Source organism: Lipomyces doorenjongii, assembly GCF_038497915.1.
Source record: "Lipomyces doorenjongii strain NRRL Y-27504 unplaced genomic scaffold V1508scaffold_11, whole genome shotgun sequence".
Taxonomy (NCBI): Eukaryota; Fungi; Ascomycota; class Lipomycetes; order Lipomycetales; family Lipomycetaceae; genus Lipomyces; species Lipomyces doorenjongii.
The window spans coordinates 1-15,722 of NW_027118078.1; the positions used below are offsets into that span (position 1 = coordinate 1).

At 44.2% G+C, this 15,722-nt stretch overlaps 6 protein-coding genes across 6 annotated transcripts; 2 read left to right on the plus strand and 4 right to left on the minus strand.

Moving 5' to 3' along the window:
- Window positions 1-371: 371 nt before the first annotated feature.
- Window positions 372-1,625, plus strand: V1508DRAFT_351153 (mitochondrial carrier domain-containing protein; the record flags this gene model as incomplete). Its single annotated transcript, XM_066936806.1, has 4 exons — window positions 372-517; window positions 568-750; window positions 810-887; window positions 938-1,625. The coding sequence occupies 4 exons, from the start codon at window positions 372-374 to the stop codon at window positions 1,623-1,625; spliced, it is 1,095 nt and encodes a 364-aa protein (XP_066797243.1).
- A 793-nt stretch (window positions 1,626-2,418) lies between these two features.
- V1508DRAFT_402936 (uncharacterized protein) lies at window positions 2,419-3,209 on the minus strand (the record flags this gene model as incomplete). The annotated part of the gene is made up of 5 exons (XM_066938522.1): window positions 2,419-2,451; window positions 2,482-2,751; window positions 2,784-2,974; window positions 3,011-3,128; window positions 3,183-3,209. 5 exons carry the CDS (start codon window positions 3,207-3,209, stop codon window positions 2,419-2,421), a joined length of 639 nt encoding a protein of 212 aa, XP_066797244.1.
- Window positions 3,210-4,181: 972 nt separating this feature from the next.
- V1508DRAFT_412858 (anaphase-promoting complex subunit 5-domain-containing protein) lies at window positions 4,182-7,293 on the plus strand. Its single transcript, XM_066939682.1, has 14 exons — window positions 4,182-4,477; window positions 4,528-4,807; window positions 4,865-4,924; window positions 4,989-5,082; window positions 5,136-5,225; window positions 5,279-5,354; window positions 5,405-5,635; window positions 5,690-5,813; window positions 5,860-5,966; window positions 6,017-6,153; window positions 6,199-6,328; window positions 6,379-6,480; window positions 6,532-6,880; window positions 6,935-7,293. The coding sequence occupies exons 1-14, from the start codon at window positions 4,223-4,225 to the stop codon at window positions 7,111-7,113; spliced, it is 2,214 nt and encodes a 737-aa protein (XP_066797245.1). The 5' UTR covers window positions 4,182-4,222; the 3' UTR covers window positions 7,114-7,293.
- A 373-nt stretch (window positions 7,294-7,666) lies between these two features.
- Window positions 7,667-8,454, minus strand: V1508DRAFT_395976 (Phox homologous domain-containing protein; the record flags this gene model as incomplete). The annotated part of the gene is made up of 6 exons (XM_066938080.1): window positions 7,667-7,681; window positions 7,734-7,809; window positions 7,870-8,066; window positions 8,115-8,161; window positions 8,217-8,238; window positions 8,296-8,454. The coding sequence occupies 6 exons, from the start codon at window positions 8,452-8,454 to the stop codon at window positions 7,667-7,669; spliced, it is 516 nt and encodes a 171-aa protein (XP_066797246.1).
- A 1,104-nt stretch (window positions 8,455-9,558) lies between these two features.
- Window positions 9,559-10,613, minus strand: V1508DRAFT_395977 (uncharacterized protein; the record flags this gene model as incomplete). The annotated part of the gene is made up of 5 exons (XM_066938081.1): window positions 9,559-9,928; window positions 9,987-10,112; window positions 10,165-10,318; window positions 10,372-10,479; window positions 10,547-10,613. 5 exons carry the CDS (start codon window positions 10,611-10,613, stop codon window positions 9,559-9,561), a joined length of 825 nt encoding a protein of 274 aa, XP_066797247.1.
- Window positions 10,614-11,476: 863 nt separating this feature from the next.
- On the minus strand, window positions 11,477-13,781 carry V1508DRAFT_412869 (uncharacterized protein). Its single transcript, XM_066939683.1, has 2 exons — window positions 13,525-13,781; window positions 11,477-13,392 (listed from the first exon to the last, which is right to left on the minus strand). The coding sequence occupies exons 1-2, from the start codon at window positions 13,547-13,549 to the stop codon at window positions 11,909-11,911; spliced, it is 1,509 nt and encodes a 502-aa protein (XP_066797248.1). The 5' UTR covers window positions 13,550-13,781; the 3' UTR covers window positions 11,477-11,908.
- Between the last annotated feature and the right edge of the window lie 1,941 nt (window positions 13,782-15,722).

Below are 15,722 nucleotides of genomic sequence, written 5' to 3' on the forward strand. Positions count from 1 at the left end.
CGGTTGGCCGAAAATGTCAACCATAGGTATGAATTCCATAGTTATTGGGGTTAGGGTTATGCACCATTGTCGGGACTAACGTATAATCACCAGGGAGGTGTGACTGGGTTGCAAGTGGCGGGCATAACTGACGTTGGGCTTGCAAGGGATCTCAGGGAACCCGCCTCCTGAAAGTCTCAGAGGTAAATTTTTGTCTTAACACTTATCCACTTCTCTTCCGACAAATTATCTTCGGCGCCACCAACACTACCGCGAACATTGTACCCACTCATGTTTGTTTGGCGAGTTTAGCTGCATTTGTCGCAGGTAGTTCGTTTAGGAAATTAGCGATTTAGAGGGTGGACGGGTGAGCGAAGACGAAGTTTCTCACCATGGCAACATCAAATCCGTCATACACCAAGACCAGCATAAAACCTAGTCTACCAAGCGCAAAAACACAGAACACGCGAGTTGTACAGAATGAAGTCACGCACGTGGAAAAGATATCAAAGCCATGGCTACATTTTGTAGCCGGAGGGTGAGAAATACATTCGTGCGGTTTTGTATGCCGTGCTAACACACGGTTAGAGTCGGTGGGATGATGGGCGCGATTGCGACTGCGCCTTTGGATGTTGTCAAGACGCGCTTGCAAAGCGATTTTTATAGTTCGCAGTTGATGAAGGGGCATTTACAGCAGACGCTGCATGGACAGAGAGTGGGACATATTAGATCGATGTGGTTGCACTTTTACGAGACATTTCAGATCATGGCGTACGTCTTCCTTTTGCTGTGCAATCATTCAAGAATATAATTGCTAAATAGACCATTAGGAATGTGTATAGAGTGGAAGGTGGCCGTTCCCTGTTCAAGGGTCTAGGACCAAACCTAGTCGGCGTTATTCCGGCACGGTGTGTTACTCTCATACGTGGCATTGGTAATTTGCTACTAACATCGGTAGATCAATTAATTTTTTCACATATAACAACGGAAAGAATTTAATTGCCAGCAGTCTCAACAACGGCGCAGAGGCCGCGTGGGTGAATCTAATGGCGGCAGCAGTAGCAGGAATCGCTACCTCGACAGCAACCAATCCCATTTGGCTAGTCAAGACACGACTTCAGCTGGACAAGCAAAACAGTGATAAAGGTGATTATACACGGCAATATAAAAACAGTATGGACTGTGTGCACCAGGTTCTCAAGAAAGAAGGAATACCGGGTTTGTACCGTGGTTTAACTGCGTCCTATCTCGGTGTTGTAGAGTCGTCGCTGCAGTGGGTCCTCTATGAGCAGATGAAAGGCCTAATCAATCGCCGTGAAAAATTGCGAAACAGACTAGGCATAGAATCAACTGCAGGAGATAATTTTTTCGAATGGCTCGCGAAATCCGGAGCAGCTGGTCTTGCCAAGCTCTCTGCCTCGCTGCTGACTTATCCCCATGAAGTTATCCGAACTCGTCTACGGCAGCGACCTTTAGCTGACGGACGGCCGCAATATTCAGGGCTTGTGAACTGCTTTACGACGATCTGGAAGGAAGAAGGTTTTGTGGCGCTATATGGTGGATTAACGCCGCACTTAATGCGCACTGTTCCTAATTCGATTATAATGTTTGGCACGTGGGAGTTGATTATCAAAGCCTTTTCATAGTTGTTCCTTGCATTGCTGGTTTAATATTGAGTTGTGGAAGGGGTTGTGTGGGAAGCGGGGTCGTGCGTGTACTTCGCATAGAGTCTACTCATTGTACCATAATAAGCTATGCAGTCATCATTGTAGATACGCTTAACCTTTGGATAGGATGCTTTCGCCATTAATTAATGGAAGATAATTTAGAGATAGAGCTTGCAAGTGACATCTATGTGTATGACTACTGTTCAAGTCATTGTTCATATCTCATGCATGTGGAGTAAGGACGAAACGATCACTCAGATTTCCAGCAAACCTCCTCTTCTAATTGTTCAGGCGTCTACACATCGCCAAAGACTTAATTTTTCAAATCGCATACTGGACAAGTTAGGCCTTTCGGCTTTGATAATTCATCTAATCATCTGGAACTGCAACAGATCGTCTATAGATACTATGATCAAGAGAGCCCACATTGTCAGTGCGGCATTTATCCCAATGCTCCGGTGTACTTGGACAGAGAAAGCATGAAAGCAATATTTCAGAAATCTTCATGATCATTACTACTAAATCAGACATGTATTCATGAAGCCAGAACGTGCGAATCCGAAGTAGCGTAAATCATAATAACAGATGCATGTACCATTTGCAACAGCCGGACACCAAACCTGAACAGATAAATACCCAAACGCATCTATATATATATATATATATATATTTTATGAGATAAACAACGAATTATAGATATATATCAATTAATTATTTCTGGTAAATGGAGATTAGATTAATGATATGAGATTTGATTAAACGATGAGAAGATTCAGCTAGCTAAGATGGAGTCATGCTCAATGAGCTACGATGTCGAGAAGTGAAGACGAAGAACTAGGATTGACGGGCGCAGGCTGTTCCCCAAATGCCCGGATCGCTCCGAATGCGCACCGCGTTCGATGGCTTTGACGGCTACAGCATTAAATGAAGAGCGCGACGAGCGAGGGGGATCCCTTGGTATTTGAGCGGACTGGCGCTTGTACAAAAGTATAGTGTGCAAAAGACCTCCGACGCCGCAGCGGAGTGATACGGAGAAAACGACAATACACCATTCCGCGACGATCTTCGTTTCGTGCTGCCACATATCTGCACATGAGTCTGTGTACTTGTAGTGCAAAACGCATGCATTAGGCCGACGTTGAAAGGGTATGCACGGTCATTAGGCGTGTTGAAACCGCAACATCTCAGAGCATTCTCGATGCGTTCAATGTTGAGAAACTCCTCGCGGAATAAGGTCGCCCACAAAGTCTCGTGAATGCAATAAGACAGGTTTGGTGAGACATGAAAAGAGTGCGGTCGGATAGAAAAGTCATCGAGTAGCAAATACACTTGGAGAAGCGACAGCGATGATCAGAAGGAACAACATAATGGAGGGGGTAGCACTAGAGCCATAGTCGGGAAGAATGACGAGCTCGGTAGAAGGAAGTGGGTGGTCTTTGTGAGTTGCATGACACCAATGAGTGTGAGAATGAGACCGATGGTCTAAATCAGATGGCCGACTTCCAGCTGACCGAAAAAGGTGTGACAGGAACATACGATGTGGTTCCTTTTATTCGGCTCCATGTGATTTCTCGGAAGGAAGAAGATTGCGGGGAACAACTAAATAGTTATGTGGCTGGTCATATTAAACAGCTCCATACCGCCACTTGGCATGAGGCAAATACTATGCACGCTATGCGATTGCCGCCACCTCGACTGTCCTGACGCGTGCACACGAATATGAAGTCAGAACGCAAGAGGAAAAAGTTTTCCAGTGTACCTAAATTCGAAAATTTGGGAAGGCACACATCCATTTGGACAAAGGGAAAAACAAAACCCAGTGGCAAAACAAATATTCCCGGAGGTAAAACTTAACACTGTTACTTGCAAGCCTGACGGCTCCCCCGTGCCCACAGTCGAGAACGCGTTGCCGGAAATGGGGGTTGACCAAGTGCCATGGTTCGCGCCATCTTAGTCTTACCTTAGTTCCAAGGCGAATCTGCGTACTCGCATTAAAGAGGATCTCAGCCAGTCATGGCTCCCCTCTTGCGCCCCTGTAGAAGACGTATTGCGAACCGGTGGTAGACCAAGTGGCTTGGTTCTGGCCATCTCGGACTCACCGGGTTCCAGATTGTTCTCATGGCCCGTAGAGAACACGGTGCCTGCATTAAAATGTTAGCCAAATGACCAGATTGTAGGAATTGTAAAATACTCGCGTGTGTTCGAAGAAGATCGCAGCTAGTCCCTCTGCAGAATGTGTCGCTGGAACCATAAGTGGGGACCAAGCGACTTAGTTCTCGCTGTCACTTGCGATTCCATTGACAGTTGAACAGGAAGGGCAGCAGCAGCGGGGACGATAGACATATTTATAACCAGACGAGAGGCACAGAAGCCAGCGCGTGTCAGGTGCGAAGTCGCGACGGACGCGTCCAATCTAAGCGCTCCTCTAGTCTTTCTGGAACCCAAAGGCATCCACTTTCAGCACGTCTCAGGGCTAGGGCTCCGCAACGCGTATCATGCCCCTCCGCTGTAAACACCATAAACAAAAAAGCATTACCGGAGCCCATTCCCGTAATACTACCACCTCATCATCCTCAATGTCCTATAATTCCGAACTACTATGTACGAAATTTCTAGCCCCGGCTAAAGTTGCACTGATAGCTTTGATCTATGTGTATTGCAGCCATGAGATCCAGACCCGTAGCAGGGTCACTTTGTTAATGCTTCTGTTAAAATGGACTGATGGGAAAGATACTTGTTTGTCGCTATTTGGGTTGTCAGATTTTAAGGATCATTTGTCAGATCTTCCATGTGTCGATGGCAGAAGCGCGTATGATAGGTTATTGTTAAAGGTACTCCCGTTGGATATTATTATTGGACTTGGTAGTTAACGCTGACTTAGCTTTACGATATCGGCAGCATGGATGATCTTTGCAGTCTCATAAACGATATTGATTCGGATTTTTTCAAAGTTTCTAACAATTCTGGCAATATTGCAGTCAGTTCGACATCTGTAGTTGGCCATTTCCTCCGGAGAAGTTACGTCGAGTTCAAAGCGATGGAATTCGATGAGCGAGTCGATCTCTGGAAGGCGTTTGCCACGTTCAGAAGCTACGGCGATAATGAAATGACGATCGCGTCGTTACACAAGCCTGAGGTTCAGAGAGTGTTTTCTCCAAAAGGTACAGATTCACAGAGGCCTCTCTGATAAAAATAAATATCGCTGAGACAAATTCTAGATTCATTTGCTATGGAAGACGTCACGAAAATGTTTGAATTCCAGATAGAATATATGCAAAGTATGTGCAGTTTCCATGATGTGATTTTTTTGGGTTATGCCTTTTGCTGACTACCAATCTCTAGAACAAGGTTGCAGTCTACCTGTCAGCATGGTAGAAACTCTAGACAAAATTTTAGCTCACTCTTTCCGAACTCCTTCCTCGATATACTATATTAGGTAATATTTATCGGGATAGTTTAGTACGAAGTTGCCGTGTTAACCAGTCTAAGATTCCTTCACGGTTGGCGATGCGGTGATTATCAAGAAGCATTCGAGAACCTGCACCGGTATTTTGATTACACAATGCACCACAACGATAAGTATGTCCTGTTTAATTTCCAGTTGATAGGCATCTATGCTAACCATATAACAGAATATTTTATCAGTATGCTTTGCTAAATCTTGCAATTCTACAAGCAGATTTCAACTGTTTGGAGGAAGCAGTTTGGGTAACTAAATGTCGTCTTCACATTTGAGTGCGAAGATCTAATTTTTATAGGCCATCCAGGAAACTATCAAGACAGCTCGCGAGAACAAAGACAACATATGTCTTAATTTCTCTTTGTCATGGCTCTATCATTTCCAAAAGTCCCATCCTCGAGAATGCCCGCCACCGGCTAGCTCTGACAATGCAACCGTGCAATTTCTCAAAGTTAAAGCAAAGGAGACCGGTATGGTCAATTTACAATCCGTAGTGTATTTGTCTGAGGCCAAAGCCATGATTATGTCTGTAAGTATTGATTTCTTGGTATTAGTGAAGCCTACAATCCTCCTGACCAAATAGGGCGGTAACGCGACTTTGATCTTTGAATCCATTATGAAAAGCGCGTATATGAACGCTTCTATAAATTTGTTGGAATCCGTCGGAGCGCAGTTTCTAGTGCAGGCGACATTTTGGTCCCGATTAGGTGTGCTTCAATTTGTTTGTTCTCGGTGTCCGATTGACTGGCTTAGGTATATCAAACCTCGGCAAATTCTACACGGATGGCTTTCTGGATCTGTTTCAGGATAGTTCATTCGTGGAAGATGTTGTGAAAATTGCGTGCCGATCAGCATACACGGTAGAATTGGTAAGTCTTCCTGGACGACCATGTTCTGACATACTGGTTAGCTGGTAAACTGTGGACGCTACGACGATGCACTCAAGGTCCTTTCTGATATAGAAAGTACTGCGTCTCGGTCGTTACGGATTCATCAGATATGGGTAACGTATAAGACTCTGATTATGTTCAAGCGAGCTATTAGGAAGTAAGTGTCTGCGGTTTAGTACCGGTATACGCATTGACCATCTAGTGAACGAATGAACGAAGTTGAAGCTTTAAGTAAGCGGCTTAATTCAATGCCCGGGGTAACTGAAGATTGCCGTCTTGACATAAACTTCGCACAGATTGAGTACTACACGCGGTGTGGAAATACGGAGTTGGTCAGTAACGTCCTGAGAACTAGGTCGTGTGTAGTTCTTACGCTGAATAGGCATTAACCCTCTCCTCGCAATACTTAGATTCTTCGGTTGCTGATGACTTAGATCTATACAACCAGTTGGTTTACATGATGCAGTATTCTCGAATCATGCTGGCAAGTATTGGGACTACATGCTTTCTCTACCGTGAAGTTAATGGCTTCCAGCTACTCGGACGACCGCTACGCGGCTACACACTCCTCATGCGCTGTATGTCAATTGCGGAAAAGTCAAGTCTCGTCCCTGCAATAATGGAGGCCCTCTGCATGATCTGCGAAATCTTCAACTCAATCAAAAGCCACCAACAAGTCCTCGCAATTTTGGACGCAACTATTCCGTACATCGTTGAATGCGAAAACGCAGAGTTGTTGGGAAAAGCTTATTATGAGACGGCCAAGGCCATTATTGGGGCTAGTGATTTATTGGAGGCAGTTGTCGGTGGACAGGAAAGGGATGCTGAGGAAGTTCGAGGGAAGATTATGCACGCCATTCGGTATGCAAAGTTAGCATATGCAGGTTAGGTGTTTCACTTCCTATTTATATTATCATTTGATATTTACGGATTTATAGAGCATGAAAAGTTAGAAGATGTGTCACGCATGTTGGACATTTCGTCTATGTTGGCGAGACTATACCATATCGTCGGTCCAGGTTACACTGACGACAGAGACTGTACTGCAATGCAGAACATGTCACTGCGGCAAATGAGAAGTGAAGCGAGAAGGTCTGGGATGTTTACGGTGACTTAGAAGGGGATATGGGTAAAGCACTATGGCGTTGGAGTTGGCGGTGGCTGGAGTTTCTAGTATGAACAATAACAATAATATAAGTTAGATAACTTAATAAAAATGATTAAAGAGTATTTAGTGCTTTGTAGGATCTCTAAGGAGGTACATTCGGAGTGTAGAAATCATAATCTTTCTGTTGTGACATTCATTTGAATCATCATTCACTTAATCTATCTCACTATAACGAATTATGAATATGAACAATACAAACACAAGCACCATCCAGAACATAAGTAAACATCGCAAAAGTAACAGAAAATAGAGAGTCACATAACGGTAAAATATACGAGAGAAATACATTAAATAATAGATCATCCAACTCCAAATGCACAAATAATTTGTCAACTAGTTTGTCAACTATTTAATCAGCTCGTAGCATAACATCGTACACCAATTTGTGATTTTCCAAAATTAATAGCTGCTAAATCCGAGAGCCAGCGGGGAGAGACAAGAGACAATAAGATGCACGCAAATGTTAAGCGTTGTCATTGATCGAGAGGCATTGAATGCGAAGTCAGAGCCAGTGGTTCTAGATTACAGTCGTCAGTTTGCTCCGTGCTCAAGAGGTCTGACAGTCATACCCGATCCCACTGTGGGTCCTGGATGAATCCACATAGTACTTTCGATCCAGTCTGTAGCAAAGGATGTCCCGCAACTCTATAAGCACAGTTAATTAGGCCTAACTTTCACCATATCCTACACCTGTAGACTGCTCACATTTGCAAAAATCTCTCCAGTCCCTCTCTTCGATGTTCAATGACTTCATCAGAGAACCTATTTGTGAAAACTTTGCCAGGAAGAGGCGGAATGGTCACGCGGGACGATTCTCGTTCAAGGATATCTCGAAAGTATTCAAAGTCGCTGTAACGTCGACGAACAACGGAGTACTTTAGCTTAAACGCTGGAATGTTTGTCTATGCACTAGTTAGACAAGGAGTGTTTAGGGCTATCGTACTACATACCCTGCAAACGATTTCGTAATCCGTGTACATTCCTCGGCCATATCCAACTATATCTTCCGTTAATAATCAAGAGGAACGAAGCGTAATTGATGCTCTCATTACCATGGGTCTCAGGGCTGCGGACCTACACATTCATTAGCAACCTTGAAGCTCCAACACAAAAACAAAGAAAACTGTATACCTCTATTTCAAGGAAATTCTCCGGCACACCGTAAATTTCATCAAAAGTCTGTTGCTTAAATTGTGGGCGAGAGATGAACTCAAGATTTCGGTTCGGCGAGGATGACGATGACCGTGAATTGTTCGATGTTTGTGATGCTGGTGCGACCTGAGACGACATTGTGAATTCTTAACACGTAAAGAAGTTAGCATTATCGAGATAAATAATAATAGTAATCCCACCCTTAGCTTGTTTCGCCGCTTGGAATGGGCCTCGTACTTGGTCAGGGAGGTATTAGTCCGACCTCATGCTATTTTAACAGAAATGTGAACCTACCTAGAACTGCTAAATGACCTGCTTATTCTTGGGAACTAATTATAGTCGTACGGGTGCACGTAAACCCAGTAGTTACGAATTGTGGAGACACCTGAATAGAGGAAATCGCAGAAATCGAAATGACACAACGCAAAGCAGGTGCGTGGAACCAAAATATACCCCGACCTAGACGATATCTCCACTTAAAATTGCGAACCGGCACGTCAGTTCAAACAGTTCTTTTTGCATTAGGAATTTGTCATTGGGAATGCTACGTGTCTAGAATATGCTTATATACAAATTGATGGCGAATAAGAAATTATTGTCCTGTTTATTAGTAATACTCGTGGTACATATTATTATTATTACCCTTCGCTAGACGGTTCCTTTTTTGCCGTCCAGGACAACTGCTACTGCAGATAAGACAACCCACTGAATTCGTGATCACGCGCATTCCGATATTGTGGCCGATTACTATTTAGCCCTAGAGCAGATATATGAGACTAACGAAACCCTAAGTACAGCAACAATCGAAAGATAAATTCGCCCACAACATCGCAATACTCGAATACGACAATTGTCGGAGGCCTGGGGCCAAAACCTCATCCGCTACGCTCGACGGGTTACGACAGTTTTGAAGCGGATGTCTAGATCCTTAACTCTGCTTCTAGCTGTCAGGCATACTTCCTGCGTCAGTGGCCTATTTCCAAGTTGCCAATTAATACTTTAGAGAGCAATTCAATGATGAAAGTCGAGTTGATTTGTGGGTATACACTCATAGATTATGTTAGCCACCAAATGATTTAATCTGTCGAGAAAAGACCTTCCTCTTATTGACACAGACACGTGAGCATCTCAAACGCTGCCAACATTGCTACGTTTTCAATCACTTTTTGTTCAATAATCAATATGGTCATGGACGTATTCTGTATACGCGACGTACTCCCACACAAACTCTACGCTCTCCGTCTACTTTATCCTCACTCTCTTCTTAGCAGGCTTACGGCCCACATCGCTCGGGGGCTTAATCTGGGGTGCGCAGTATTGCCACATTGACTTGAGACGAGAGTCGGTGAGCACTTCTGCTATAGCCCGTCTCTTCACGACCTGTGACTTCCCATCACGCGCAAGTTTTTCGAAGGGACGCAATATCTCGGCAACAGGAAATTCGCGCCTGCTTTCTGAACTGTTCTTGTCTTTGTCTGTTGTCTTCGTTGTGGTCGTAGACGACTTATTTGCCTCTGTTGTCTCCGAGCCATTAACTGCGCGCTCGAGCTCATCGATGTAGATATCAATCATATGATATCTTATCCCATCCGGAATACTTGCATTTGTAGAGCTAAACGTATTAGCAATAACACTCAGCTTATTTCCTTATATAGGATAAATTTTCTTACTTTAGAGGATACTTGATGAGGATATCAGTCCATTTCTCGACCAACGAAAGTTCCCAGTGTGACTGCGATAGTCTTCGAAACATCATATGAACAAACCATCGAATAAGAAGATAAAATTTGTCAACTCTGCGCTATTGTCAGAAAACCATGCTCAGTAATGATTGCGTGACGTTCCTACCTCAGTATGTCAATGTTATTCCATTCTCTGCAAATCGTAACCCAAAATGTTTCAACAAATTTGGTGGCATTTGCGTCGTCTGATACTAGAAGTAGCGATGGTAGCTTCAAGGCCATATCCCGCTGGGCTTTTGGTCTGTCGGTCATCCACATGCCTGTTACAAGTTAGTGATCTAATAACTTACGCAATATTCCTAGCACAACACACAGTAGTAGAGGCCCTTCCACACTTTAAGAAAGTCCATTTGTGAGATGTCTTGACTAGATACTAGATATGTCTCCAACGCACTAATTCCAGCTTCTCTGGTGGGACGATCTATTATAGTACGTCATTAGTACGGCATAGTGAATTATTCGAATTATCCGATTTTGCGTATACCCACCATTCGCAGCCAGCTTTTTGAGTATCCCTAAGGACTCTAGAGAATGTTTCTCTGATCCGCCAGCCATCTCCCTTCAGTTGACGAGTACAGCGGTGTGACGTGAGGTGCTATAAAAATGAACAGATAGCAGTATAAGCAAGGAGCAAATAGTGTGTACTGTACTGCCTATAGAAAGACGCTACTCTCAATTCTCCGATCTGTCGTCACCTTCTTTGATGTGGGACAATACACCTAATACTTGCTTGACATGCGAATTTTTTGGAGGACGCGAAATTTTATTTTTTGCTCCCAACGCGAGAGTTTAGGCTGCTTGTATGTACTATCCTGATTACGTACTTAGATGCCCTAATCCTCAAATATGGTACGCTCGGTCCAAACGTGCGGCATGGTACAGCTATTATCATTGGCGACAGTAACACACCCATCACGCTAAGGTCATTTCGCGATTTCTGTTTGCCGTCTGAATGATGGAACGAGAGAGCGGATGATTCTTTATAAATGAAGTAGACATGTAGTACGGAAGATATATCGATCGGCGAATACAGGAACTTTTCGTAACACCTTTTTGTACCGACGTACTCAATGTCCCCACATCTTCATGCAATTGCCTCAAACAAGGGTCTTTTCGAATTTAGCGGTTGCCTTTCTTTCGTAAACTTACATTTTCAGTGCGTAATCAGTGCGTAACTCAGCAGAGCTTGACAGCCTCTCGCCGTTCGTAATATTCGGGTAGCTGCTACGCGACCACAACGAGGAACCCTGCAGATCCTCATGCCTTTTGGGCCCACGGAGTCCCTATTGGCAACTACATTGCTCGAAATCGCACTCAAACGGGCTATACTTGGTGATGGGGAAACATATCCTGATGGAATGCAGAGCCTTCAAGAGGGTCCAGCTCATGAAGGCTCTGGAGCATCCAGCTCATGGAGAGGGCCGGCAAAACGCATTTACATACCACCCATCATTGTTATGTCGCTATATTCGAGCTTATACACTATGCAGAATTAATGCAACTCAATGTACCAAACACATATCGAAGTCGATCATGTTGACCTTCAAACGTCAAGGCTATGCATATAAATCTAAACCAGAGGCAGAGAACCCATATATTAACAAATGCAATGACTTCGAGCCGACACTTAAATAATGTAGAGAGAAGATGACATGGTGCAGAGAGGCAGTATCTAAGTTTACCTATCCAGTAAAGGGACGCGTCATGTATGCGTCTTACAGACCACACAATGTTGTCGGCTAGATCATTAACCATATTCTTAACACCTGTGGCTGCGAAAAAATATGCTTATTTTTACATGCAGTGAATGCTATACCTTGAGAAGATACAGTGAATAATGACAACGTCACTCAGCCTCCGGGTGGTGGCTTCTTGTTTGCCTCTTCAGCCTGCAGCCTAAAGAACTGGCCTTCCTCCGGCACTGCATCGAGAGGATCACAGCCAGTACGCTTTCTGAATCCCCGGATCCGGTCTATCCGCCAGCAAGACGAAAATGAGCTATCGCCCTCCATATGTTTCGCTCCTAGTCTAATGTTATTCGACAATCCGCAGTATTCCGGCCGATATCTAAACTGCACGCAATCTTCCCATTCCTGGCATTTTTTACTGCATTCTTCGAACGAGTTATACGCAGTCTCCTCTGGATTATTCTGATCCTGCTCACGGTCCTTCGAGTATTGTCGACTGTCCGCTAGGTTGTCCCAGTTATTTCGACGCTCATCTCGAAGGTACGGCATAACAAACTCATGGTATGCGTCCTTGTACAAAATAGGTTGATCTTGTGGGAACTTCCGCTCAAACTCATAGAGCCTCTCAATATCGTGCGATGTCAAGTGATGAAATGTGACGATCTCTTTGCACCAATTGTCTTTGTTATATCGCACACTAATCGGAGGCTCACCCTGGATGCGCCACGAGACATGCGGATACGATTCGCCGGACAAAACTCTGATTTGCCGATCAAGAAATGCATGAGCGAGGACATGATCACCGCAACAATGCGACTTTGTGAATTCTTCATATTCGTATTCCAAGCCTGGTTCCTTGCCGAATGTCTTCGTGATAAGACCGCCTGACATAACCACGCCCGACCCCCCGTGCGCAAAAGGCTCGTCTCCGAGATAAGCCACGGATCCCATGTACAATATATCCTGGTGATTAATCGACGATAACCATCTCATCATATTCGACCACAATATATAACTATCTGCGTCCATAAAGATGTACCACTTTGCAGTTGGATGTGTTCTGTACGCGTGCGCTACCATTGGCAAATTCTTATATTTGTCCAAATCCCAAGCACCGTCAATCTCGGCCTTTTTATCCCACATTTCAATGTTAGAGTGTTCCAGTTGTAATGATTGCTGTTTGCGATACATATCAAACTGTGCTGATTCCCGCAGATTTCTCGTTGTCTGAGCAAGAATGTCGACCACGGGGATACCCGCGACCACGTCAGGCGCGTCGGAGTAAATCGCAAAATGTGGCAGCTGTGGTAGTGTTGTCATCATGTGAATAGGAAATCTTTGCCACAATACGGTTGCACCAGTCTTGATCATAAGGAACACGTCCTCGGCGCCTGGCGCATATTGTGTCTCATATCCATTCGCGTAAGTGCCTTTGCTATGGGTATATGTCGAGTTTACCGTCTCCGCTTGCTTCGATTCGTCGCAGACCGGTTTGTTGTACGTTACGTACGGTAGTGAGTTCCTTATACTTTGAAAGTCAACGGTGCGAATCGACTTAGGCAGCGGCAACAGCTGATCGTAAACAAGGGTACCGACAAAGCAGACAATCGAGATAATCACAAACAAGGCAGCCAGCTTTCTAGGCGCTATTAACAACACGATTAGTTCGCAATTTAAATATCTAGATACAAAATATATAGAGATCATCAGGTGAGAAGTCGCCAGGCACAAAAAATCCAGTGCACCGACTTCACTCCATCAAATACAACTGCACTCACAGCATGTAAGATCGATGAACCGCATATTCGCGACTGGAGGAGATAGATAGCGAGGCCGAATAGATCGTGATCATTGGCCTGTGAAATGTGATCCTTTTTCAGAAAGATATGCCACTAATGCCAAACTATAGGACTCTGTAGATGGAAATCTCCTTCAGATCTGAAGACGAAAGCTCACAGCTTGAGCAATAAAGCTTGGGATTGCGCTTTGATCTCCCATTTATTGCATGTGAGGCACGCTTGTGGTTAGGTGAAACTCAATCTGCAGTGGTGCACATCGTGCCTGGTCGAAAATATATCTGTTTGCCAATAAAATAGCACTGCTGACTGGTGGCTCGCACCCCAGAATAAGCTGGGACTGCGCACATGAGGGATCGTCACTAAATTGTTTGGTATCTGCTCAAACACAAGCCAACCAAGGATAATCAAGAATATTTGTAACTATGACTGCTAGGGAAATATGCAAGTGGAAAGACGCTAACAGTATGAAATTCTAGCAATATTTCTCGAACTGAACCAATCAATGCAGCGCTTGTCAAGACAGCCACGGCAAATGGCCCAAAGTATCAAGACTGTGAATCGAGCGAGAGCTAATTTGGGCTATGAGGTCAATAAAAGACTGGCGAGTTGAGATGGAAGGGTGCGGTGCAAGTGGTTGGGTGATGCGAATGGTATCCGAACAGGTTTGGATATTCACCAAGGAAGGTAAAACAATTTGGTTGTCAACGCTGTTGAATCCAGGGTCGTTCTACCTGGCAGACATATGTGTGGTCTGTAGCATTTCTAGACTGAGATACACGTTCAATAATGCGATACAATCCGTGATTATCGCATGGATTTAGAAGCTGTACGACATCACATTCATGGACTTCGAGTCCAATGGCTATGCGCGAGAGTTATTAATAGTTTAATACATCTATAATCCTAAGGCTGTCAATCACCTATTATCATATTCCCTGGCTTTATTTAGTACGGTATTCGATCCCTATGCCGAATTTTCACAGTTGTAATACAGTTACGGTAGCATGATCGGCAAGCTAACGGATCGCTCAAGACAGCAGATCGCCGCTTCAGTTTTTACGCGACACGTACTTCAGCTCTTTATAACGCAGCATCCATGGCCGAACACGGTCAAAGTAAGAAAGGAAGAATTTTCTTAGCAATTCAAGTATACGAAAACAGCAAAATTTCAAGTATTAAAGACGCAGCGCGGTCGTACGAAGTCCTCTACTCTACCCTTCACGTCGTCTAAGAGGTCGCATATGACGACGCGATTCTATCACGCCGACGCGAAAACTCACTCAAAGAGAAGAAGAAGCACCTCTAGAATGTATCCTTTCAATGGACAAGGGTTTCTGTCCTCCTAGAGTGGCGGACGTGCGAAGAATGGCCGACCTACTTCTTACTAAACGCGCGGAATCTTCTTCCAGGAGTCAAAAGCAAAGTCGGTGAGAAATGGGTACGTAATTTTATCAGAAGACATCCTGAGTTGTAGTCAAAGAAATATGAGCATCAACGGGCAAAGACAGAGGATCCCGAGATTATTACGAAATGGTTCGTTCTCGTACGTAATACTATTCAGATGTATGGGATTGCTACGACGATATCTACAACTTTGACGAAACGGGCTTCCAAATGGGTGTTATTGGAACTGCAACAAAAAAAATTGAAGTAGAGTAAACCCGCCAAGTCCAACGCATGTCGTAATTGATCAGACAAAGAAGTGCGCGGAACTAGCACTATATCAGGCCTATCAGGCCGCGATTTAACGGATCAACTTACATCAATGCAGGGCATTGAAATACACCAAAAGAGAAATTGCGAAACTACTAGATCATTTAAGTTATTGCTTCTAATAATACTTTGACTGGAGCAGAAGGGCAACGTCGTACGCCACATCATGAAGTGGTCCAACGTGAAGATAACGGGAGGGCAGCCGTAGAAGTGGTGTAGCCGCTGCAACCAAAGCGAAGATACCTCAAGTACATAGCAGGGGGCATACAGAATAAGATTTATTTATTATAATGTTATAACTTATAACGTTGATATGGTTTGCTAAAGGAGAAACAAAGCTGATGGTGGCGTTTTTGTGATCCGCTCGCTTGGCCAATCTGTTAGTCGATCACGTTAAACAAACTTTCTTGGGTTAGGGTATTTCTTGAAAAACCTTACCCATATTCTTCAGTTTGAAAAGGGTG

Bases quoted from the DNA above. Each gene is read 5' to 3' on its own strand.
- V1508DRAFT_412858 (XM_066939682.1), top strand. From the start codon at position 4,223: ATGTCCTATAATTCCGAACTACTATGTACGAAATTTCTAGCCCCGGCT. The intron at 4,478-4,527 runs GTACTCCCGTTG...ACGCTGACTTAG, and splicing joins ATGATAGGTTATTGTTAAAG to CTTTACGATATCGGCAGCAT. The intron at 5,814-5,859 runs GTGTGCTTCAAT...TGACTGGCTTAG, and splicing joins GACATTTTGGTCCCGATTAG to GTATATCAAACCTCGGCAAA.
- V1508DRAFT_412869 (XM_066939683.1), bottom strand. From the start codon at position 13,549: ATGCGGTTCATCGATCTTACATGCT. The intron at 13,393-13,524 runs GTGAGTGCAGTT...TGTTGTTAATAG, and splicing joins GTTCATCGATCTTACATGCT to CGCCTAGAAAGCTGGCTGCC.